This window comes from Melanerpes formicivorus, unplaced genomic scaffold (assembly GCF_026170545.1).
Source record: "Melanerpes formicivorus ecotype bairdi unplaced genomic scaffold, bMelFor1.0.p_v2 SCAF_157, whole genome shotgun sequence".
Taxonomy (NCBI): domain Eukaryota; kingdom Metazoa; phylum Chordata; class Aves; order Piciformes; family Picidae; genus Melanerpes; species Melanerpes formicivorus.
Genome location: NW_027142509.1, coordinates 689,892 through 714,611, shown reverse-complemented (window position 1 = coordinate 714,611; position 24,720 = coordinate 689,892). Strand labels below are relative to the sequence as shown.

The window sequence follows — 24,720 nt, the reverse complement described above, 5'->3', positions numbered from 1 at the left end:
GGGCTGCTTCAGTCATCGATGAAGCACGGTCCTCCAGGCTGCCAGCCTTGCAGTTTCCACACCAATTTAAAGCAACTTGACACACCTTTATTAATGAACCAGCTAAGCAAACTACTTACTGTTCTTCTTGTACATCAAGATTTCGAAGGAGTTCATCTCATAGTTCTCAAAGGTTTGCCGGACCTTGTCGATTGTCTCTTTGTCTGTCAGCTCCCCATACATAAAACTGCAAACAGAGGGAGAAAGTCAACTCAGACACTGGAGAAGGAGGCAAAGCCATTTGTTTACAACATGGAAAGGGCCTCTTTAGAAAGAGCTCATCTTTGATTTTATTTCACCTGGAAAGCATGTTTGACAGCTGCAGCCCCAGGAGACAGCAGGCAAAATTGGAATAAACAGATGACTTTTCTCCTGGAGCAGCAAGCACAACACTACAAGCTGTTGAACAACAAAGAAAGAGAAATCCGTTTTCAAATACCTGCAGGTGCTGCTTTTTTGCATAACTTCTGCTCTGTGATATCCTGAGAGCTTGCAAAATCCATCATTGCTGTAGACAATGGGCCAATCCACTATCTGGGCATTACCCAAGACAAAATTAGTATCTGTTTGAGAGAGCACATCAGTTAGACATCAGGTAAGGGTATGGTTGCACTGGAGGAAATATTCATTTCAGGACCTAATTAAATCTCATGCCCTTGGACTCTGCCCATCTGTCCAGCCTGGCAAGGTCCCTCTGCAGAGCCTCTCTACCCTCCAGCAGATCAACTCCTGCCCCCAGCTTGGTGTTGTCAGCAAATTTACTGATGATGGACTCAATGCCCTCATCCAGATCATCAATGAAGATGTTAGAGCACAGGGCCCAGCACTGATCCCTGGGGCACACCACTGGTGCCTGGCTGCCAGCTGGATGTGGCACCATTCACCACCACTCTCTGGGCTTGGACCTCCAGCCAGTTCCTAATCCAATGCAGTGTGCTCCTGTCCAAGCCATGGGCTGACAGCTTGGCCAGGAGTTTGACTGCTTCGGTCCCTACACAGCTTTCCCCAGATAATATTCCCACAGCAGTCAACAGAATGATTGTCAGTTTTAAGTAAATTCCTGTTTTAAGAAGTAATTAATTAATTACTTATGCACAGCTCAGGAGGGTGGGTTAACACACAGGAGAGTTAAGCAAGAAAATTCATCTCAACTGATGACAGGTTCACCAAACTCTTCCCCTCTCTGCCACACGCACCAATCCACCATGACACTCAGTTTGAATATGAAGCCTCTTACACACACACACACAAAGCATCATGAGTGATATTTCTCCTCTCTGAATGTAGACACAGTGGCTCCTCTCAATATTGTCTTCACTGATGGCCATACAAGCTCCAACAGTTCTTGTGTGACACGTAAAGAACAGCACTTCAAAACAGACACCACACAACTAGGGTTAGTACTTACACCAGCAGAAAGAACTAACAAATTTGAATAGAATAGAATAGAATAGAATAGAATAGAATAGAATAGAATAGAATAGAATAGAATAGAATAGAATAGAATAGACCAGACCAGGTTGGAAGAGACCTTTGAGATCATCCAGTCCAACCTATCACCCAACACCATCTGATCAACTAAACCATGGCACCAAGAACCCCATCCAGTCTCTCCCTAAACACCTCCAGTGATGGTGACTCCACCACCTCCCTGGGCAGCACATTCCAATGGGCAATTACTCTTTCTGTGAAGAACTTCTTCCTAGCATCCAGTCTAAACTTCTCCTGGCACAGCTTGAGACTGTGTCCTCTTGTTCTGTTGCTGGTTGCCTGGGAGAAGAGACCAATTCCCACCTGGCTACACCCTCCCTTCAGGTAGCTGTATGGAGCAAGAAGGTCTCCCCTGAGCCTCCTCTTCTCCAGGCTAAACAAGCCCAGCTCCCTCAGCCTCTCCTCACAGAGCTGTGCTCCAAACCCCTCCCCAGCTTTGTTGACCTTCTCTGGACACCTTCAACATCTTTCCTAAACTGAGGGGCCCAGAACTGGACACAGGACTTTTGCTCTACAAGCCAGGAGGAGTTTCCATTAGGAACAGAAAAACTGAGAGATTCACATCTCCCTTCCCATACTCAATACTGGTCCCAGAACCTTGTTTTTCCCTGCTGCTTTGGCTGTTGTGCAGGCAACTAACTATACCTGTACCAAAGGAGACAGCAGCGCCACTGCTTGGGCATTTGCAGGCAGAAGATGGGGACTCCTTTCAAAGCTGCTGAGACCACCTAGCTTTTGACAGAAAGGCTACACACCCACAGGAGATTAAGACACATTCATAAGAAATTCTACACAGAGAGAGTGATTGCCCTTTGGAATGGGCTGCCTGGGGAGGTGGTGGAGTCACCATCATTGGAGGTGTTTAGGAGGAGACTTGATGGGGTGCTTGGTGCCATGGGTTAGTTGTTTAGGTGGTGTTGGATTGGTTGATGGGTTGGACATGATGATCTTGAAGGTTTCTTCCAACCTGGTCTATTCTATTCTATTCTATTCCATTCCATTCCATTCTATTCTATTCTATTCTATTCTATTCTATTCTATTCTATTCTATTCTATAATATTTAAGGAGAACCTTTAAGGGAGACCACTACCCCATCTACTTCTCAGGATCTACAGCCCACAGCTGCTCAGTCACACACAGCTGTCATGCTTCCTGCAAACAGGAGACACACACAAGACATTTTACCTGTTAAATACAATGAGTGTTGTTTATTTTATCTTGCCCTTTCAAAATCCTTTGTCCCAGTGTGAACTTCAAGTGGGTTTAAATAAAACATTCCTGTAGCTATCTAAATCCATTGCCCAACCCCATGAGCATAATTAAGTGCATCTTTATGCACTCTTTAGAATGAAATACACCAGTAATATAACTGCAGGACATTTTAACTGCTCTGTTTCTCACAACCTCCTTTAAATACCACGGGTTTTGCTTGCTTGAAGCACTTTGTTCCAGAAACAATACACATCTTTTACCCCTTCCTACAAAGAAGGAAGCCAAGTCATTTGTCATGGCCAAATCAAGTGCTCTGGAGTGTCCACTATAAACACTGCACTCTACTGCATTAAGGTATTTTTACATTTGCATCAGGAAGTACAATAAAGTGACAGAAAAATATGCAAATACAAATGCTAGGCCAGGTCCTGCCCTGATCTGAATGGTGTTATTCCATCCATGCATTTCTCCTCACTGTCTTCCCTTCTCAAAAGGTAACTTAACTCTTCTCTCTACGAATGGGATGGGATGGGATGGGATGGGATGGGATGGGATGGGATGGGATGGGATGGGATGGAATGGAATGGAATGGAATGGAATGGAATGGAATGGAATGGAATGGAATAGAATAGAATAGAATAGAATAGAATAGAATTAACCAGGTTGGAAAAGACCTTTGAGATCATCGAGTCCAACCTGTCACCCAACACCATCTAATCCACTAAACCATGGCACCAAGCACCCCATCAAGTCTCTTCCTAAACACCTCCAGTGATGGTGACTCCACCACCTCCCTGGGCAGCACATTCCAATGGGTAATCACTCTTTCTATGAAGAACTTCTTCCTAACCTCCAGCCTCAACTTCCCCTGTTGCTGCTTGACACTGTGCCCTCTTGTTCTGGTGCTGGTTGCCTGGGAGAAGAGACCAACCCTCCACCTGTCTACAACCTCCCTTCAGGTAGTTGTAGAGAGCAATAAGGTCTCCCTGAGCCTCCTCATCTTCAGGCTAAGCAACCCCAGCTCCCTCAGCCTCTCCTCATAGGGCTTGTGCTCCATACCCCTCTCACCAGCTCAAGAACACCTTGAAGAGCTTCTACCAACTTAAGCAGTGACCTTGCTTTCACACTTAAACCTCAACATTGTCTTCAGATAAATATCTTCTTTCACTAAAAGCTATATACTGCAACTTTCTGGTGACCATTACTGTGCTAATCCTGCTTTTATCTAGCCTAGCAACATTTCTGCGAGGCACAACAGTACTCTTATCCCCTTTTTACAAGTAAAACCAAAGCACTGAGTCCACAGGAGGATTTAAGCATCAAAAGGAGAGCCTGCTCCAGCCTGCAGATCTCCAGCTCACAGGGATTTAGCAGCTGGAGGCTCTGTGCATAGTGTTGGTGAGACAGAACTGAAAAACAAAATAGGATAGAAAATGGTAACTTGCTCTAGTTAGACTATGGAAAACAATGAGAAAAGGGGATATCTAGTGTTTATGATTAGCCCAGTTCTCACAGACAATGCCCCAGGTTCTCTGCCATTACTGCAGGAGCTCGGGAATCACATTCCCCCTAACCTACCTTTTGGCCCATTGAATCCTGGGGTTTTTCGGACTGAAAATTTCCAAGGGATGCTTAGAGAAGGTACAGATATTCCTCTCCCCACTGACAGCCTAACAGTTCAGGTGTTCTCCTGTGAGATGTAGAACCAACCACAGGCAATGAAAGCTCAGCCCTCAGTTCAGCTACAGTATCACAGTGTCACAGTATCGCCAAGGTTGGAAGAGTCCTCGAGGATCATCGAGTCCAACCTGTCACCACAGACCCATGGACTAGACCATGGCACCAAGTGCCACATCCAATCTCCTCTTGAACACCCCCAGGGATGGGGACTCCACCACCTCCCTGGGCAGCACATTCCAATGACCAATGACTCTTTCGGTCAAGAACTTTCTCCTCACCTCCAGCCTAAACTTCCCCTGGCACAGCTTGAGACTGTGTCCTCTTGTTCTGGTGCTGGTTGCCTGAGAGAAGAGACCAACCCCTTCCTGGCTACAACCTCCCTTCAGGTAGTTGTAGAGGGCAATGGGGTCACCCCTGAGTCTCCTCCTCTCCAGGCTAAACAATCCCAGCTCCCTCAGCCTCTCCTCACAGGGCTGTGCTCAAGGCCTCTCCCCAGCCTTGTTGCCCTTCTCTGGACACATTCAAGTGTCTCAATGTCCTTCTTAAACTGAGGGGCCCAGAACTGGACACAGGACTCAAGGTGAGGCCTAACCGATGTAGAGTACAGGGGCTTGAACAACTGTTCCAACTATCAAGCTGCTGAAGAGAACAGATGATAACATTGCCGCCACTTGAGTGTTTAAGCCCAGTGTGGCTTGGCTGTTGTGCTTCATGCATTCCTTTTAGGCAATTCTGTTAGTTTACACTGAGTGAGCTTCACTGGGAGACAGAGGTAGAACACTTCACCGGAGAGGCCAGGTTTGGTTTAGCTGTGAGTTACAACCATGCTGCGAGATCTTTATGTACCTGCAAAGCTTTAAAGACAAAAACTTGGCCACCTATCAATTTGAAGATAAGTAAGAGGTTTTTGATGATCCCACTGTTTTCCAAGTGTCCCACTTCTAGCAGGATAGGATAGGATAGGATAGGATAGGATAGGATAGGATAGGATAGGATAGGATAGGATAGGGTAGGGTAGGGTAGGGTAGGGTAGGGTAGGGTAGGGTAGGGTAGGGTAGAATAGAATGGAATAGAATAGAATAGAATAGAATAGAATAGAATAGAATAGAATAGAATAGAATAGAATAGAATAGAATAGAATAGAATAGCATAGAATAGAATAGAATAGAATAGAATAGAATAGAATAGAATAGAATAGAATAGAATAGAATAGAATAGAATAGAATAGACCAGACCAGACCAGGTTGGAAGAGACCTTCAAGATCATCGTGTCCAACCTATCATCCAATCCAACACCACCTAAACAACTAACCCATGGCACCAAGCACCCCATCAAGTCTCCTCCTGAACACCTCCAGTGATGGTGACTCCACCACCTCCCCAGGCAGCCCATTCCAATGGGCAATCACTCTCTCTGTGTAGAACTTCTTCCTGACATCCAACCTAAACCTCCCCTGCCACAGCCTGAGACTGTGTCCTCTTGTTCTGGTACTGGCTGCCTTTATGCACTTTATGCATCTTCACACTTCTTTGATTCAGGGTTTACCTAGCTTACAAACACACAGGAAGTAAATACTGAAGCTGGATTAATTCTCTGGAGTCAACACCATTCCCTAACTGATCTTCAGCCTTGCTCCTCCAACTCCACTGTCACGTTTTCTCTAGTTCTTGCCCTAGGTTTGTTTCCGAGATCCAAAAAATGTCCTTCAGGAACCAGTGCTTGGAAACCCGTCCACGTAGCTGAAAGCCTGTAGAGAAGCCAGTAGACCCTCTTGAGCACAGTAGCCAAGCAACTAAGAGGAGCATCAGTGTAGCACCATCCAAAATATCAGGCCAGGAAAGAGGCTTCCAACCCATCACTCCCTTAGGAGGTCACCAGGCTCAGAATGATCAATTCCTTTGTTCCTGATTTGGTTGCAAAAGGACAGATGACCTGCACTGGTCTTTTCAAAACTTCCTGTAGACTTTTTGTTGTTTTTAAGCCTGCTGTGTCCCAACAGCTCACAGAGTGGGAGCCCCCAGCAGCTGCAAAGAGAGTCCTGGAGACAAACAAGGCAATTTCCTCTCAGGTACTCCCCCCTCTTCCCAGATCTCTTTAAAGACAAAACAATGACACAACCTATGCACCTATGCAGATGTGGAGAACACACCTGCATTTCTTTAGAGTGTCTCCAACAGCAGTGTTTTGCCTGTGCAAACACTGGCAAAATAACATAACATAAGGACTCCTGTTTATAACTCCCCTGCATAGCTTATTCTGACAGATAACCTGGAGGTAGAAGGGCTGTTCTCATTGCTATTGTTTATATTCAATTGTATTGACATCCTTGACAATGTGCTGCTTGGAGACAGCTCATAAGCTGTTAAACAATTGTTCCTAACAAAAGAAAATACTAAATAACATCCACTGAGGCAAATATTGCCTCTCCAACTGCAGGGACATAGGGCCCTAGAGGCCAGGAAACAGCTGTGGCTTTGTTAAACTAGAAGCATGAGGGATGCTCTAGAGAATAGAATAGAATAGAATAGAATAGAATAGAATAGAATAGAATAGAATAGAATAGAATAGAATAGAATAGAATAGAATAGAATAGAATAGAATAGAATAGAATAGAATAGAATAGAATAGAATAGAATAGAATAGAATAGAATAGACCAGGTTGGAAGAGACCTTCAAGATCATTGTGTCCAACCTATCATCCAACACCACCTAATCAACTAAATCATGGCACCAAGCACCCCATCAAGTCTCCTTCTGAACACCTCCAGTGATGGTGACCCAACCACCTCCCCAGGCAGCCCATTCCAATGGGCAATCACTCTCTCTGTGTAAAACTTCCTTCCTGACCTCCAGACTAAACCTCCCCTGGTGCAGCCTGAGACTGTGTCCTCCTGTTCTGGTGCTGGCTGCCTGGGAGAAGAGACCAACATCCACCTGTCTACAACCTCCCTTCAGGTAGTTGTAGACAGCAATAAGGTCACCTCTGAGTCTCCTCTTCTCCAGGCTAAGCAGCCCCAGCTCCCTCAGCCTCTCCTCACAGGGCTATGTTCCAAACCCCTCACCAACTTCACTGCCCTTCTCTGGACTCGTTCCAACAAGTCAACCTCCTTCCTAAACTGAGGGGCCCAGAACTGGACACAGGACTCAAGCTGTGGCCTAACCAGTGCAGTGTACAGGGGCAGAATGACCTCCATGTTCCTGCTGGCCACACTGTTCCTCATGCAGGCCAGGATGCCATTGGCCCTTCTGGCTGCCTGGGCACACTGCAGGCTCATGTTCAGCCTACCATCGACCAGTACCCCCAGGTCCCTCTCTGCCTGGCTGCTCTCAGCCACTCTGACCCCAGCCTGTAGCACTGCATGGGGTTGCTGTGGCCAATGTGCAGAACCTGGCACTTGGATGTGTTCAGTCTCCTGCCCTTGGACTCTGCCCATCTGTCCAGCCTGTCGAGGTCCCTCTGCAGGATGGACAGATGGGTGGAGTCCAACGGCATGAGATGGAACACGTCCATGTGCTGGGTGAACTCTTTGAGCATCACAGGGCAAAGCCTCTTGGGGGCTCACAAGAGGGTCAACAAGGCCAGGAATGGAGTTGGTTAGGGCAAGGCCAAGAAGAAACCCACAGCTACATTCTCTTCAAAGCCACCTGGTAAAATGTACATGTGATAGCTGCAACACTCAAACTACTTAGTGACTTGAGGCACCTCTTTGAAAGGACACAAACTGATTCCTCTTCCCAGGAAATCAATTTCTATCACAATGCCAGTTGGGTTAGCAGTATTGCTTGGCCCAAGGAGAAGCTGTAAGCATCACTGGCCCTTCTTATCAGCGCCAAGGAGAGCTGAGATAGGAATTGGAGAAGGTGGGCTCATAGAAATGAAGACATGGGTTTCTCAAGAGCACTGGGAAGCACAGAAACGTGCACAAGTGCAGACAGAGCACAACCACACTGCAGAAGCACATGAAGGAGGTGTAGCAACTCAGAGGCAGCACAATCACTGGCATGAGTCAGGCAGGCTTCTGTGATGAGGGTCTGCAGCAGTGGTTACTTTGTGAAGTGCCTCCCTTCACATTTTCCAGCCTGCATTTTCCACCCGTCAGTTCTGTTCCCTGCATCTCTCTCCACACACCAGCCCGTACACAAATGTCAGACCCATTTTGCATTATCACTTCAAAGCAACAAGAAAAACATTTTAACTCCTTCCAAAATCCAAGAATGGATTGTGCTCAGCAGCTGAAGCCAGTACCACTCACACAACACAACCTCACAGAAGAATCACAAAATGTCTGATTCAAAGAAGGGCACTGTAACAACAACAGCAGCGAGACTTCAGAGCATCCAGCTTCACCAAAACTCCTGTAGTCACTGAGTCTCCTTGCTACATGAAGTGCTTTGTTTAACCAAAACTGTTCATCACCTCAAGCTTCCAAAATGCCTGAGGACAAGCAGCACCTCACAGACACATCTGGTCAGGGCTAGCTGACTGAGGGAATGGAATGGAATGGAATGGAATGGAATGGAATGGAATGGAATGGAATGGAATGGAATAGAATAGAATAGAATAGAATAGAATAGAATAGAATAGAATAGAATAGAATAGAATAGAATAGAATAGAATAGAATAGAATAGAATAGAATAGAATAGACTGGAAGAGACCTTCAAGATCATCGTGTCCAACCCATCAACCAATCCAACACCACCCAAACAACTAACCCATGGCACCAAGCACCCCATCAAGTCTCCTCTTGAACACCTCCAGTGATGGTGACTCCACCACCTCCCTAGGCAGCCCATTCCAATGGGCAATCACTCTCTCTGTGTAGAACTTCTTCCTAACATCCAGCCTAAACCTCCCCTGGCACAGCTTGAGAGTGTGTCCTCTTGTTCTGGTGCTGGTTGCCTGGGAGAAGAGACCAACCTCTGCCTGTCTACAACCTCCCTTCAGGGAGTTGTAGAGAGCAATAAGGTCACCCCTGAGTCCAGACTAAGCAACCCCATCTCCCTCAGCCTCTCCTCATAGGGCTTATGTTCCAAACCCCTCACCAACTTCATTGCCCTTCTCTGGACACCTTCCAGCAAGTCAACCTCCTTCCTAAACTGAGGGGCACAGAACTGGACACTATCAGACACCTTTCTGCACTGCTGTCTGCACAGAGGAAACACACAGAGGATGCCAAGAGAAAACCTCTGCTCATTGGGTTGTAGTGCAGACTTTGGTGTCAGCTGAGGCTGGTGCCCACTGCACTTTCACATATGTTTGCAGGTCTCTCCAAGCCCCCACAGCTGTGCTGAAGTTGGCATATTACACAAACACAATTTAAATCTATTAATATATTTTCCTACAGTCATCACACTCCAAAAATTTGCCTCTAATTTATTCCCCTTTAAGTGAAAGGAGAATCAGGCTCACCATGAGGGGAAGACCTGCTCCTCACCCAACTTGCTAATTGTCCCATCAGTCTACAAAAGGACAGAAACTGTCCTTCTCATTCCAGACCACATCCTTTACCACTCTGGGTGAGGACCCTGGTTATTGAGACCAGCACATCTGTGAGAGACTAAAAGTTTGTCTCTCTTGTTGTGACTCAACAAAGATAAAATCACTTGCTGCTTGCCCAGACAATAGCTGATATCTGTTGGGCAGAGCCACTGGAAGGACTCTTGGAAGGTGCAAAGATAACATTGCTCACTGGGCCACAGCTGGCCTACAACAATGGACCGAGGCCACCTTTGGGAATATGCATGAGACAAGATAATCTCCACCCATCAAGTACCCTGGGAAGGGTGACACAATGGATTCACCACCTGTTTCCTGATGTGTAGTGAGTGTGGGGGCTTGTCTGGATGAGGATGGAGGAGGCAGAGGCCTCCCCCTCCATCCAAACACAAAGGAACTCACAGAAAGATTTCCAGGGGAACGATACCTGGACATTTACCTAAGGATGATTTCCTGGCCCCTGGAATTCCTGAGGGACAATACTTGGACACATTCCTAAGGACTAAAAACTGTATAAAAGACTGGAGCCACTACTGGCTAGGTAAGAAGAAAAATGTGGAAGAAAAATGTGGGGGACTGTGTCCCCCTGACTGGATGATTAAAGGAAGAAAAGCGCAGGAGAAAAACAGAGGTGAAGGAAAACACAGGAGATGGACCATGCCTCTGAGAAGGAAAAGCCTGGGACAATGCTGCTCCGGAGAAAAGAGGCCATGGAGCTGCCCAGAGGACCACAGCTCTTCTCCAGCCAAAGCCTCAGCCCCCTTTCCCTACAGACCCAGGCTGCCCAGAGGACCACAGCTCTTCTCCAGCCAGAGCCTCAGCACCGTTCCTGTACCAACCCAACATCTCCTGCAGCACCTTTCCTCCACAGACTCAAACTGTCTTGGGGGGGGTGAGGGGTGTGGTAATATAATTCCTTCCCTCTTCTCCCTCTCTTCTCTCTCTCCCTCTCTATTTTCTCCCTCTCCCCTTCTTATTTCCCCTTAATTTATGTAATAAATAGTCTAGCTGTTGATATTTTGGCCTCATTTGTGCCTCTAATTTCACATCACTGGAATGTTCAAAAGAACTTGAGTCTCTTTCCCTCTCTGGACCGAGACAACATCTCAGATTCCTCCATGGATCTTCAGTGAAGCAAACTTCTAGCATTACAGAGCACAAGCCACTACTACAGCACAACTAACAGCACTACTTAGTAAATAGGTTTCTTACCCTACCCATGATCAGTGGGGATAGGAGTGGGGGATAGAGGCTCCTTAGCTACTGTTCAGTGGGCATAAAGCAGCATAGCTGCTGTGTCACAGCACAATAAACCTGCAGCAAGTGAAAATCATGTGCATCTGTTGTGATCAAAGGCTGTATCACAGAGCTTAAGCACAGGGGACAAACTAAATAATTCCAGTGTTTACCAGCTTGGTGCTTTCCATCAAAAGCAGCACTATTTGGACATAGGGACAAAAGAAGCAGTTTCAGGTTTGGTAAGGAGCAGGATGCATGGAAATAGAAAGCTGTTTGTAAGGAGGCCTGTCACAATTGCTACAATCAGCTCTTATCCTGCTTTGGCTTCAGCAGTTTGCAAAGGACAGGTATGTAGGAATTATTGCTCATGTCGAGTCTTTGCTTGGAGAAAGCAGAAGTAGTTAGTCACACTCATCAGATACACTGTTCAAATGGAACTTCCCAGATCAAACTATGGCCCTAAATTGGCACAAATAAGTCCACCTGAATTTCAAGCACCGATGGAATCCTTTCTTTCCATGCATGGTGCTCAGGGCACACTGCAGGGAGGAGAGAATCATAGTATCAGTCAGGGTTGGAAGGGACCACAAGGATCATCTAGTTCCAACCCCCCTGCCATGGGCAGGGACACCCCACACTACATCAGCCTGGCCACAGCCTCAGCCAGCCTGGGCTTAAACACCTCCAGGGACAGGGCCTCAACCACCTCCCTGGACAACCCATTCCAGGGCTTCACCACTCTCATGGGGAAGAACTTCCTCCTCACCTCCAGCCTGAATCTCCCCACCTCCAGCTTCAATCCATTCCCCCTACTCCTATCACTACCTGAGATCCTGAGCAGTCCCTCCCCAGCCTTCCTGTAGGCCCCCTTCAGATACTGGAAAGGAACCAATTAGATTGTAATCTTAACAGAAACACTGTAACTGTATTCAAAGTGTACTGAGCTCCTCAAAGGACCCAAATACTACACACAGAGTAGAATGAAAGTAGCAAGACAAAATTCTGCTTTCCTACCCACATTCTCCTGTAGAGAGGTCAAAGGTGTTACATGGACACACACTCATCATGTATCAACTTTTATTCTTCCTAGACTGAAACTGCATCAATGCTTAAATATTCCATTAAACAACTTGACCTCTCTATAGCATCATAATATAGTGTCCTCAAATTGTACAGCCTTATTGAGGATGTAGGAAGGGCAGGTCCTGCCTCACCAACCTGATCTTCTATGCCCAGGTGACTGCCTGGTGGATGTGGGGCAGGCTGTGGATGTAGTCTGCCTGGACATCAGCAAGGCCTTTGACACCATCCCCCACAGCAAACTCCTGGCCGAGCTGTCAGCCCCTGGCTTGGACAGCAGCACTCTGAGCTGGGTTAGGAACTGGCTGGAGGCTGAGCCCAGAGAGTGGTGGTGAATGGTGCCACAGCCAGCTGGCAGCCAGGCACTAGTGGTGTCCCCCAGGGATCAGTGCTGGGCCCCATCCTGTTCAATATTTTATTGACAATCTGGATGAGGGCATTGAGTCCATCATCAGTAAATCTGCAGATGACATCAAGCTGGGGGCAGGAGTTCATCTGTTAGAGGGTTGGAGAGATCTGCAGAGGGACCTTGACAGGCTGGACAGATGGGCAGAGTCCAACAGGATGGCATTCAACAAGTCCAAGTGCCAGGTTCTACACATTGGCCACAACAACCCCATGCAGAGCTACAGGCTGGGGTCAGAGTGACTGGAGTGTGGCCAGGTAGAGAGGGACCTGGAGGTGCTGGTTGACAGCAGCTGAACATGAGCCTGCAGTGTGCCCAGGTGGCCAAGAAGGGCAATAGCATCCTGGCCTGCATCAGGAACAGTGTGACCAGCAGGAGCAGGGAGGTCATTCTGCCCTGTACTCTGCACTGGTTAGGTCACACCTTGAGTCCTGTGTCCAGTTCTGGGCCCCTCAGTTTAAGAAAGATGTTGAGTTGCTGGAAGGTGTCCAGAGAAAGGCAACAGAGAAAGGCTGGGGAGGGGTCTGGATCACAACCCTGTGAGGAGAGGCTGAGGGAGCTGGGGTTGATGAGCCTGCAGAAGAGGAGGCTCAGGGGAGACCTCATTGCCCTCTGCAACTCCCTGAAGGGAGTTGTAGCCAGGTGGGCGTTGGTCTCTTCTCCCAGGCAACCAGCACCAGAACAAGAGGACACAGGAGAAGTTTAGGCTGGAGGTGAGGAGAAAGTACTTCCCAGAAAGAGGAATTGCCCATTGGAATGTGCTGCCCAGGGAGGTGGTGGAATCACCATCACTGGAGGTGGTCAAGAGGGGACTGGACGTGGCACTTGAAGCCATGGTTTAGTTAGTCAGGAGGTGTTGGGTGACAGGTTGGACTTGATGAGCTCTGAGGTCTTTTCCAACCCTATTGATTCTATGATTCTTATTATTGAAACCATACTATTGTCACATGTAGCCTCTCTCTAACAAAACCCAATGTATTATAAAACTCTATGGAGAGGTTCATTTGTGCTTCCAGGTCTTGCAAATAGAAATGGATTTAGAAATTCCCTGGCTGCTATGGCATGAAACAATCCCCTAAATGCAGGCATTTTGTGCTTTATTCAAACATGACTTACACTGTCATAAGTCTCAGGCTGGAGGTGAGGAGGAAGTTCTTCCCCATGAGAGTGGTGAAGCCCTGGAATGGGTTGTCCATGGAGGTGGTTGAGGCCCCGTCCCTGGAGGTGTTTAAGCCCAGGCTGGCTGAGGCTCTGGCCAGGCTGATGTAGTGTGGGGTGTCCCTGCCCATGGCAGGGGGGTTGGAACTAGATGATCCTTGTGGTCCCTTCCAACCCTGACTGATTCTATGATACTATGATACTAAGTACTCCAAAGCACAGGACTTGTAGAGGCAGAAAAGAATTAGTAAAAAATATCCTTGCCATGAATAGCAAGAGTCAAGTGACTCAATTTCAATCATCACACAGAAGTGATGGCAATTTCAGACAGCAGTATAGATAAAAACCATAGGTTCCATCTCAGCATTTCTTATTTTGCATTACTGTAGCAAATATTTCACAGCAGGCCTCTACCTGTTGAATGTTTCAGTTTCAGGAGACATAAAAAATACACCAACACTAGGAGCTGCAAAAAACATTTAATTAACTGTATTTGAAAACAAAATAAAACAAATTAGTGCAGAATAATGGAACAAGAATAGGCTGGAGGTGAGGAGAAAGTTCTTCACAGAAAGAGTAATTGGCCATTGGAATGTGCTGCCCAGGGAGGTGGTGGAGTCACCATCCCTGGAGGTGTTCAAGAAAGGATTGGATGTGGCACTTGGTGCCATGGTTTAGTTAGTCAGGAGGTGTTGGGTGTGTTGATGGGAAATTCTAACTTTTAAAGGCATAGCCTGAAACTGCCACATGGGTGACAGGTTGGACTTGATGATCTCTGAGGTCTTTTCCAACCTTATTGATTCTATGTAATGCCTTTGACAGGACCTAACTTCTTACTCACTTTTAGTTATGAGTTACAAACCTGCATGAACATTCCCCAGTAAAGGAGTTTCCTTAATACTTGGTTTGTGATCTGCTCTAGGATTTAACACAGAAATTGATTGCTATGTTTAATTGTCCCAGTAGAATTCCTTGAGCTTTCAGGACATTCATTTTAAAACACATTATCTTTCATGTCTGTGTTGTATATCCTTTTTTTTTCCCTTACTATCTGTGAAAGCCATTTTAAGGCATTTGGGTTGTACATTGCTAATGCACAAAGATGCATGCACAAAACTAGAAGCTTCTGACCTAGTATAAGCCAGGGGTAAAAAAACACATTTTATATTCAACTCTGGTCATAGTGAGGGGGAAAATAACAACCAAACAAAAAAGTCACAGAATCACAGAATCACCAAGGTTGGAAGAGACCTCAAAGATCATCAAGTCCAACCTGTCACCACAGACCTCATGACTAAACCATGGCACCAAGTGCCACATCCAATCCCCTCTTGAACACCTCCAGGGATGGGGACTCCACCACCTCCCTGGGCAGCACATTCCAATGGCTAACAACTCTCTCTGGGAAGAACTTTCTCCTCACCTCCAGACTAAACTTCCCCTGGCACAGCTTGAGACTGTGTCCTCTTGTTCTGGTGCTGGTTGCCTGGGAGAAGAGACCAACCCACTCCTGCCTACAACCTCCCTTCAGGGAGCTGTAGACAGCAATGAGGTTTCCCCTGAGCCTCCTCTTCTCCAGGCTAAACAACCCCAGCTCCCTCAGCCTCTCCTCACAGGGCTGTGCTCAAGGCCTCTCCCCAGCCTGGTTGCCCTTCTCTGGACACGTTCAAGTGTCTCAATGTCCTTCCTAAACTGAGTCAATAGTGAATAGTTATTTTGATAAGCAGGTATGAAACTAAAAGCATCTCCATGGCTGGTAATTTAGAAAAGAAGGAAGATCAGGGAGAATCAAAACTCTTCCCTTTGTTCATTCTCAGCTTGGGAAAATGTCCTTAACACACAACCAACAAGTTTGCCCTTGTGGCTTTTGAAGGTCTGCTGCTTTCGTGGTGAAACGTCTTGTTTTAATCAGTGCCAGACATATCTACAGCTAAAAAGTGATTTTACAGGACATCTTGACTAAACTGGATCTTGCAGGATGAGATACGAAAGGGTACAGACCACAGTTCAATCCCTGGATGTCAGATTTGTGGAGGATAACAATTAACTTTGCCTTGCACAGGGCAAGCAGTAGGAATGGCAAGAGAAACCAAATCTTCAGCTAAAGGCACTCTATACATGTAGCACCAGCTTATTGCTGATCTAGCAGTTTTCCATGCATAGAATAGAATAGAATAGAATAGAATAGAATAGAACAGAACAGAATAGAATAGAATAGACCAGACCAGGGTGGAAGAGACCTTCAAGATCATCGTGGCCAACCTATCATCCAACACCACCTAATCAACTAACCCATGTAACCAAGCACCCTGTCAAGTCTCCTCCTGAACACCTCCAGTGATGGTGACTCCACCACCTCCCCAAGCAGCACATTCCAATGGGCAATCACTCTCTCTGTGTAAAACTTCCTCCTGACCTCCAGCCTGAGACTGTGTCCTCTTGCTCTGGTGCTGGCTGCCTGGGAGAAGAGACCAACCTCTGCCTGTTTACAACCTCCCTTCAGGGAGTTGCAGAGAGCAATAAGGTCTCCCCTGAGTCTCCTCTTCTCCAGGCTAAGCAGCCCCAGCTCCCTCAGTCTCTCCTCACAGGGCTGTGTTCCAAGCCCCTCACCAACTTTGTTGCCCTTCTCTGGACACCTTCCAGCAAGTCAACCTCCTTCCTAAACTGAGGGGCCCAGAACTGGACACAGGACTCAAGGTGTGGCCTAACCAGTGCAGTGTAGAGGGGCAGAATGACCTCCCTGCTCCTGCTGGCCACACTGTTCCTCATGCAGGCCAGGATGCCATTGGCCCTCCTGGCCACCTGGGCACACTGCAGGCTCATGGTCATCCTACCATCAACCAGCACCCAAGACACGCAAGACATGACTGGCAAAAAGCCTTCCACACAAGGGAAGAGAAGTATTCTCCAAGCCAGATCCCCCTGCTCCCTTAGATTGGTTTTTTTTATGCTGAAGTTGACTCACTGAAAGTCCTGGAGGTGGGTGGGACTTTAAACTGGCAGCATGAAGCAGAAAATCTCCTGCATATCTGCTACAGCCTTCCAAGTCAGCCCATTTGTAAGCTTGAAGAGCTAGGATAGCTTAAACCAGTCATTTCACCTCAATAAAGCTCTTCCCTGGGCACAGTTAACTTTGTCCTTCTCAATACTTTCATGTCTAAAAAAGTCACTAAAATACATTTCCCTATTCAACACGAGATCACACTAGGATGTCATTCACCTGCAGCACAAGGCTTTTGAGCTCCTGCTCTGCAAAGAAGGAATTTCACCCAGTGCTGCTTGAAGATTCATTGAAAATTATGGAAATTTATGAAGTGTCAGGAAACCAAACATATGCCACCAAAAAGGAAACAGAGCAGTGTACTCCACCCCAAAAATACACTTGTTCATCTCAACAAGAACACTCCTGTTCTTACTATCAAAATACTTTCATGATGACTATTTACCTGAAGCACTGCAGTAGTATGAGGTACCCCAGTGATGGCCCTGACCTGACCACCCCTGGCACGCCATACATCAAAGAGTGATGCACAGATTGTCATGTTCATCACCAACATAACAGCTCATTGTGTGAAAGCCATTAGACCCACCACACTTAAGGTGTTGGAGAAGCATGCCTATACTGCTTCTGAACACAAGTCACTTTACCTGCAGCCAGATCTGGGTCTCATGGTAACCCCGTGCAGTGCTACAGGTCAGAGTGGCTGGAGAGCTGCCAAACAGAAAGGGACCTGGGGGTGCTGATTGACAGCAGCTGAACATGAGCCAGCAGTGTGCCCAGGCAGCCAAGAGGGCCAATAGCATCCTGGCCTGCATGAAGAGTAGGAGTAGGGAGGTCATTGTGCCCCTGTACTCATAGTTATAGTTTCATTCAGGGTTGGAATGGACCACAAGGATCATCTAGTTCCAACCCCCCTGCCATGGGCAGGGACACCCCACACTACATCAGGCTGGACAGAGCCTCATCCAGCCTGGGCTTAAACACCCCCAGGGACGGCGCCTCGACCACCTCCCTGGACAACACATTCCAGGGCTTCACCACTCTCATGGTGAAGAACCTCCTCCTCACATCTAGCTTCTGCACTGGTTAGGCCACACCTTGAGTCCTGTGTCCAATTCTGGGCCCCTGAGTTTAAGAAGGACATTGAGACACTTGAAGGTGTCCAGAGAAGGGCAACAAGGCTGGGGAGAGGCCTTGAGCACAGCCCTGTGAGGAGAGGCTGAGGGAGCTGGGGTTGCTTAGCCTGGAGAAGAGGAGGCTCAGGGGAGACCTCATTGCTCTCTACAACTCCCTGAAGGGAGGTTGTAGCCAGGTGGGGGCTGGTCTCTTCTCCCAGGCAACCAACACCAGAATAAGAGGACACAGCCTCAAGCTTCATCAGGGGAAATTTAGGCTTGAGGTGAGGAGAAAGGTCTTCCCAGAAAGAGTAATTGGCCACTGGAATGTGCTGCCCTGGTAGGTGGTGGAGTCACCGTCCCTGCAGATGTTCAAGAGGGGATTGGATGTGGCACTTGGTGCCATGGTTTAGTCATGAGGTCTGTGCTGACAGGTTGGACTCGATGATCTTTGAGGTCTCTTCCAACCTTGGTGATTCTGTGATACTAAGGTTGTAGCGAGGAGGAGGTTGGTCTCTTCTCCCAGGCAACCAACACCAGAACAAGAGGACACAGTCTCAAGCTGCACCAGGGGAAGTTTAGGCTCAAGGTGAGGAGAAAGTTTTTCCCAGAAAGAGTAATTGGCCATTGGAATGTGCTGCCCAGGGAGGTGGTGGAGTCACCATCGCTGCAGGTATTCAAGAGGGGACTGGACACTTGGTGCCATGGTTTAGTTAGTCATGAGGTGCTGAGTGACAGGTTGGACTTGATGATCTTTGAGGTCTTTTCCAACCTTATTTTTTCTATGATTCTATGCTGCTCACTGCTCTAGGTTTTGAAAGCAAGGCAGGCAGGGCCAGGTTGCAGCAGACACAGCACTGTCAAGTTAAGGATCTTTTGCAAGCATTTGATTGAAATGAACACGGTATTCGAGTGTGAAAGTGTGAAAACAAACCCCTGTTCCTTTCTTCATTCTCTGTTAGTTTCTTTTATGCTTCCCTCTGGCTGAGCACAAGCCCAGGTTTTTCATTTTTGGAGCTGTTTACAATAAAGTTAATTTCTCTCCCAGGTCTCAGGAAACGTTACAAGGTTAGCCTGCCCATGTTGCAAAATGTTTATTGTACTGGGGTTTAATAGTCTCCAATGGAAGTAATGCCATAAATCATACAAATGTCTGTTATTCACAGCATTTGTGTCTGAAGGTGCTTTGTCTTTCCCTCTACAGGGAGCTTGCTACATTTTCTATCAAAGGGTTGCTTGCCTCCACACCTAATGTCTCCTTCAGGTGTTCCCAGGGAATTCAGTGAGAGCAAGAGAAAATTCCCACAAGCCTTCTCCCCTCTACCCAACCCTTCTCCACTCTACCCAACCCTTCTCCACTCTACCTAACCCTTCTCCACTCTACCCAACCCTTCTCCACTCTACCCACCCCTTCTCCTCATCCTCTCATTTTAGAATCATACATACAATCAATAAGGTTGGCAAAGTCAGTGTATCAGAAAAAGCCTTTGTGACTTACACTGCAATTCCAAAGCCACGCAAACACAGCACTTGCTTCTGTCATCCTTACACATGCACAGCTATAAGACACTTCAGAGAGTATTTTAGCAAAGGAAGGGCTGCAGAATGTATCTGGCATTTACATGAACTCGAGAAGTATTTCTGCCTCCAGTTAATGCTAAAGTGTTGGAATACCACAACCAGCAGTGCTTGTAACACACTGCACCACCTCAACTGAGTGCCTTGAACCAAGATTACAGCTGCTATTGTTACAGTGCTTTTATACTGTGAGTGCATTATATTACCCAAGAAAAACATTAATACCACATTAGCAGTAGCCATCAGAGGCTAGGGATTCTTTACATACTGCACTGGTTTACGGCATCGCCTCATTTTCTGTCCCATCGGGTGTTCCGGCCTTTAAATATTTCAATGCTCCAAACGATGTTTTGTCAACCATGCCTTGCATGAAACATTCATATATTTCTTTTTCTAGAGCTGCATGGCTGGTATAGAAACACAGCTTTAAAACATCAACTATGACAAGCAGGATCATGATGTCCCTCGTCTCAAAGAGGAGAGGCTCTAAAGTTCACACATCACCCAATGGTCATCTTCAGAGAAGAAATCACAGAAGGCTACCTGACAGGCACAAGGCTAGGTGGATGACACCTTATATAGGCTTCACTGTGTGTGCTGCCTTAAGGCCATCCCATCCCTGGGTGGATTGAGAAATTCTCTGTTTATTCTTTACTCCAGTGTGCAGGGAGGAGATGCTGGGCACCTTCTAACCCTAGCATAGCTCTTCTGGCTGGCATTCAGTGTACGGGAATCTGTCTCAGTTGATTTGCAAACCAAGAAGCAGCTCTCATCCCTAATAACTCTCAGGGAGACGATTCTGACCAGCAGGAGTTTGAGGTCAGTCTTGCTGCAGATGGTGTGATATAAACAAGAGCAAAACATTAAACCTAATGGAGAAACCCTGCACATGTATGTAGACTGCTACTACCTTTAGCCTTTGACTGTGCATCAGCTTACAAGTCCCACACCTAATGTAAAAGGTTGTCCAAAGAATTCCTTGTTAAATTATTGATTTCTATATATATATACACACACACATATATATACAAATATATATATATATATAATTAGTGCTGAGAAAAGTTCCCAAATGAGGTGGCATGCCAATTACTTTGTTATTATCATATGGCCTCCTTCACTGAGTTAGCAGCCCCTGACCCAAAATATGACAAGTAGCAAGAATGCTTTTCCCTCAGTTCATCTCTGATTCTGGAATGCATGTCATGCACAAGCACCTTCAGGTAAAGCAGCTCAGTGACCAAATTCCTCTCCTTGCAAAGGAAATCCTCCCCCAATCAGCAGCATTCCCATATCTGTATCAACTCAGCCTCTGTTGGCACTACTTAACTTGCTTGCATGTGCCAGCAAATACAGTTTGACACCAAGCCCACGGTTTATTTGGCAAATCCCAAATGGCCTAGACAGTTTCATTGTGGGTCACATTGCCACCCAATTGAATGAGACCAAGAAGGGGCAGCCAAACCTCAAGCTTTTTCAGCCTATTTAAGCACTCATCCTGTGGGCATCCCAAATCACCACCAAGGCCAAGCCGGCAGGCTAAGATGAGACAGGCAACAAGGAATCGGTTTGGTTTTGTACTGCCTCCAACCTGGCCAGCACAGCCCTGCCAGGGGAGGGGAGAAAGGAGACTATCCTCCTTTCCTGAAAGAGACAGAGGTGAGAAGAGGCTGATGGTCCCACCTTACTGATTCATACAGCATTTGCATACAACAGCATCACATTTACAGCAGAGCTGGGCTGGGCCCAGGGGGGAAAAAAAAAGAAGAAGAAGAAGAAAAAGGGGAAAAAAGAAGACATTTGGCTTCTAAATCTGAGTCAATTCCATAAGCTTCTCCTAATATGCCTAAACTGTGCATCAACTCCTACCAAGTTTCACCTAAAAACTTGTATTGATTACAGCACTTGGGAGTTGCTGAGCATTGGAAAACAGAGTGCGGTCATTTTACCTGCGCTGTCTAGCACCACACTGTTATGACACCTTCTTAATAACAGGGAAAGAGGGAATGAAACAGAGCATAGCTTCTGCTGCATGATTTCCCCCATCTCCAAACCTCAGCTGACTTATTGCATCGAGGTTTTCAGCATTGCAAATCAGAAGGGAAAATTGGGATTTAACGAAGAAAATAATCGACAATCTCAAGACAGTTTTGACAAAAACCTTAGGTCAGTGGTGTTGGAAGATCAGAGAAGCAGCCTGGATGGGAAGAAATGTAGCATTTCAGATTTTATGAAGGAGAGCAAGATCCACTGTAATACTGGCAAGTGGTTTTTTTTTCAGGGATGCAGCTTTCAAGCCCTTCCTATCTACAGGAAAGTTGCAGAGAGGAAACCTATAAGAAGAGCCTCACAATTTCATGTGGACAATCTTATCAAAGCCTGTTTCTCTAATGACATCTCCACAACAGGGGGATAAAACATAAAACAAAGAACAATTGGAAATTGTTCTTTGGATAATTGGAGGGCTTAGCTGCTTATCAAGAGGGTTAATTCTCTTTGTCTTATCAGAACTAAATGGGCTACATTTTAAATTCATTAATTTTGTCCTGACTCTGCATGTTCTCAATCGTACTACAAGTTTTTAGGACCTTCTGTAACCCTACTTGGAGGTAATGGAAGCATTAAAAACGGCAAGCCATAGGCTCTGAGCTTTAAAAAAAACACGAATTAGAAGCAGCAATGCACATGCCTAGGTTTAAGCATCAACCCCTGCATGGTCCCAGGCTTACTGAGGGAGCAGCTTTTGGTAAGTCTCTTAGTGGAAGAATCTGGTTAACATTAATGCATATTTGCATGCAGTTGTGAAATTCGAGGCATTTTCCACTCCACACTTTTCCAAGAGAAAGACCTGGTTACAGTGCATTAGGGGGGGGAAAAAAAAAATTAAAAATAAAAATAATGACCTCCCCTCAGCCCTCCAAACGGCAAACTCTCTCCTCACTTGTGACAAACCTTCCCGTTCAACTCAGCCGGGCAGCCCTCGCCGATCGCCCAGCACCGGGCTTGCCCTTCCCAGAGACCATCTTGGATTCCCGCACCGCCTCCCCGGCCGAAGCCGCTGCGCCCCGGCAGCCGCCGCCCCCACCGGCCGCCGGACCCCACCGCTGCCCCGACCGCCCCCGCTCTCGCGCCGGGTCAGGCCCCGGTGCTGCCCCCGGCTCGCCTCTCGGACGCGGACCTGGAGCGGCAGCTCTCCCCGTGCCGGCGCACCTGCAGCCGGAGCCCCGCTGGGAGGCGGCCGCCGCACCGCCCGGGCCAGGGGCTCTCCGCAGGACTCGGGCGGTGCAGCCGGCAGCCAGCGCCAGCTTCGGCCCCGACACCTGGGATGCGCCGCTTCGGCGGAACCGCATGGGAGCGGCCGCGGCTCAGCGCCTCTCCGCTCGGAGCTGCCCCCGCCGAGGAAGCGGCAGGCTGCTTCGCCCTAGGGACCGCTCGTTCTCATCCCCGGGGCGCCTCCCCGCCGCCCCGGTGCCCCCTTACCGTTAGATCTTCGTACGATGTTCTCCAGAAACGTGTTCTGAGGCGCCACCAGCCCTCGCCTTCCCCCGGCCATAGTCGCTCTGCGGGAGCGCGGCGAGGAGGTCTTCGCTCAGGGCCGCGCCGACCCGCGCTCTGCCCGCCCCGCGCGCCTCATGCCTCCGCCGGGACCGACAGCGCTGTGCGGCATCAGCTCCCGCCGCCGCCTCCCGCGCACCGCAGCCCCGCCGCCGCCGCCGCCGCCGGACCTCCCTGCAGCGCCCCCTGCCGGCCCCCACCACCCCGTGCCGCCCCGTCGTAAGGCCGGTGCTGCATCGCCATCGCCTGGCAGAAACGCTGCACTGCCTGAGGGGCTACCGGCCGCGCTGCCTGCCCCGGGGAGCTGGGAACAGCTACCCGCGCCGCTCACGCCTCTGGCTTAAGGACAAACGTGACGCGCCAGGGCCTCGACGGAACCCCAGAGGAGACTGTCCCCGTCAGGGAGCAGCTGGTGCCTCACGGCGTCCTCGTCACCCGCCCGGGGGCGGCTGCGGCGGGGCTCGGCCCCTCACCAGTGTTCCCCGGGCGCTCACAAACTCAGGAGTGCTTTAAAACCCTTCACAGCCCCGTGGCCGCAGCTCTCCGGGGAGGCGAGAGGCAACCTGTGTCTACCGCCCCGGTGGGACACCGCCGAGAAACACTGAAGCCTTTGCACTCCCCTCCCGGTGGGCTGCTGCCACCTGCCACTGTCACCCTACTCACGTTTCACACCTGCCTTTGATACTTCGTTCAGAAACACTTGGCATAATGTGATGTGGTCCAACTGATTAACTGCTCAGCGGAAGCAGCAAGATAAACTGTTTAATATAACCTTTGATAGGTCTTAAACTCTTGGAAATATTTAATTTACAATGAGTTTTCACAGGATCATTCCCGCTGGAAAAGACCTTGTCACACCACTTGTGACCATCCACCAGCTTAAATCCATTCAGCACCACTCTGTGTGCCCACGTGTTCAGACAGTTCTTTTACACAGCAAAGCATTCACCCATCCAAGCCATGAGCAGCCAGCTTCCCAAGAAGGATGTTATAGGAGACAGCATCAAAGGTTTCACTAAAGTACAAGTAAACAACATTCACATTTCTCTCATCCACTAAGTAGGTCACCTTGTCATAGGAGGAGATCAAGTTCATGAAGCAGAACCTGCCCTTCATGAATCCATGTTGACTGGGTCTGATCACCTGGTTGTTCTGCACAAGCTGCATAACAACATGCAAGATGATCTGCTCCGTGGTCTTTCCCCGGCATCAAAGTCAGATTGTAGTTCCCTGGATCTTCCTTCTAGCCCTTGTAGATGAGCATCACATTGAATCATAGAATCATAGAATCAATAAGGTTGGAAAAGACCTCAAAGATCACCAAGTCCAGCCTGTCACCCAAGACTACTAAACCATGGCACCAAGTGCCACGTCCAGTCCCCTGTTGAACATCTCCAGAGACAGGGATGCCACCACCTCCCTGGGCAGCACATTCCAATGGATAACAACTCTCTCTGGGAAGAACTTTCTCCTCACCTCCAGCTTAAAACTCCCCTGGCACAGCTCAAGACTGTGTCCTCTTGTTCTGATGCTGCTTGCCTGGGAGAAGAGACAACCCCCACCTGGCTACAAGCTCCCTTCAGGGAGTTGTAGACAGCAATAAGGTCACCCCTGAGCCTCCTACTCCCCAGGTTAAGCAACCCCAGCTCCCTCAGCCTCTCCTCAC

At 48.0% G+C, this 24,720-nt stretch overlaps 1 protein-coding gene across 1 annotated transcript in view; it reads right to left on the bottom strand.

Moving 5' to 3' along the window:
* The window catches only part of LOC137457021 (potassium voltage-gated channel subfamily H member 1-like), a 53,874-nt gene extending 30,747 nt beyond the window's left edge, over positions 1-23,127 (bottom strand). Inside the window, exons 1-3 of the mRNA XM_068168770.1 lie at positions 22,980-23,127; positions 479-602; positions 120-226 (exon numbers count right to left, since the gene is read on the bottom strand). Coding sequence (XP_068024871.1) covers positions 120-226; positions 479-602; positions 22,980-23,052 — 304 coding nt within the window. The 5' untranslated portion in view covers positions 23,053-23,127. The remainder of the gene's footprint in view (positions 1-119; positions 227-478; positions 603-22,979) is intronic.
* Between the last annotated feature and the right edge of the window lie 1,593 nt (positions 23,128-24,720).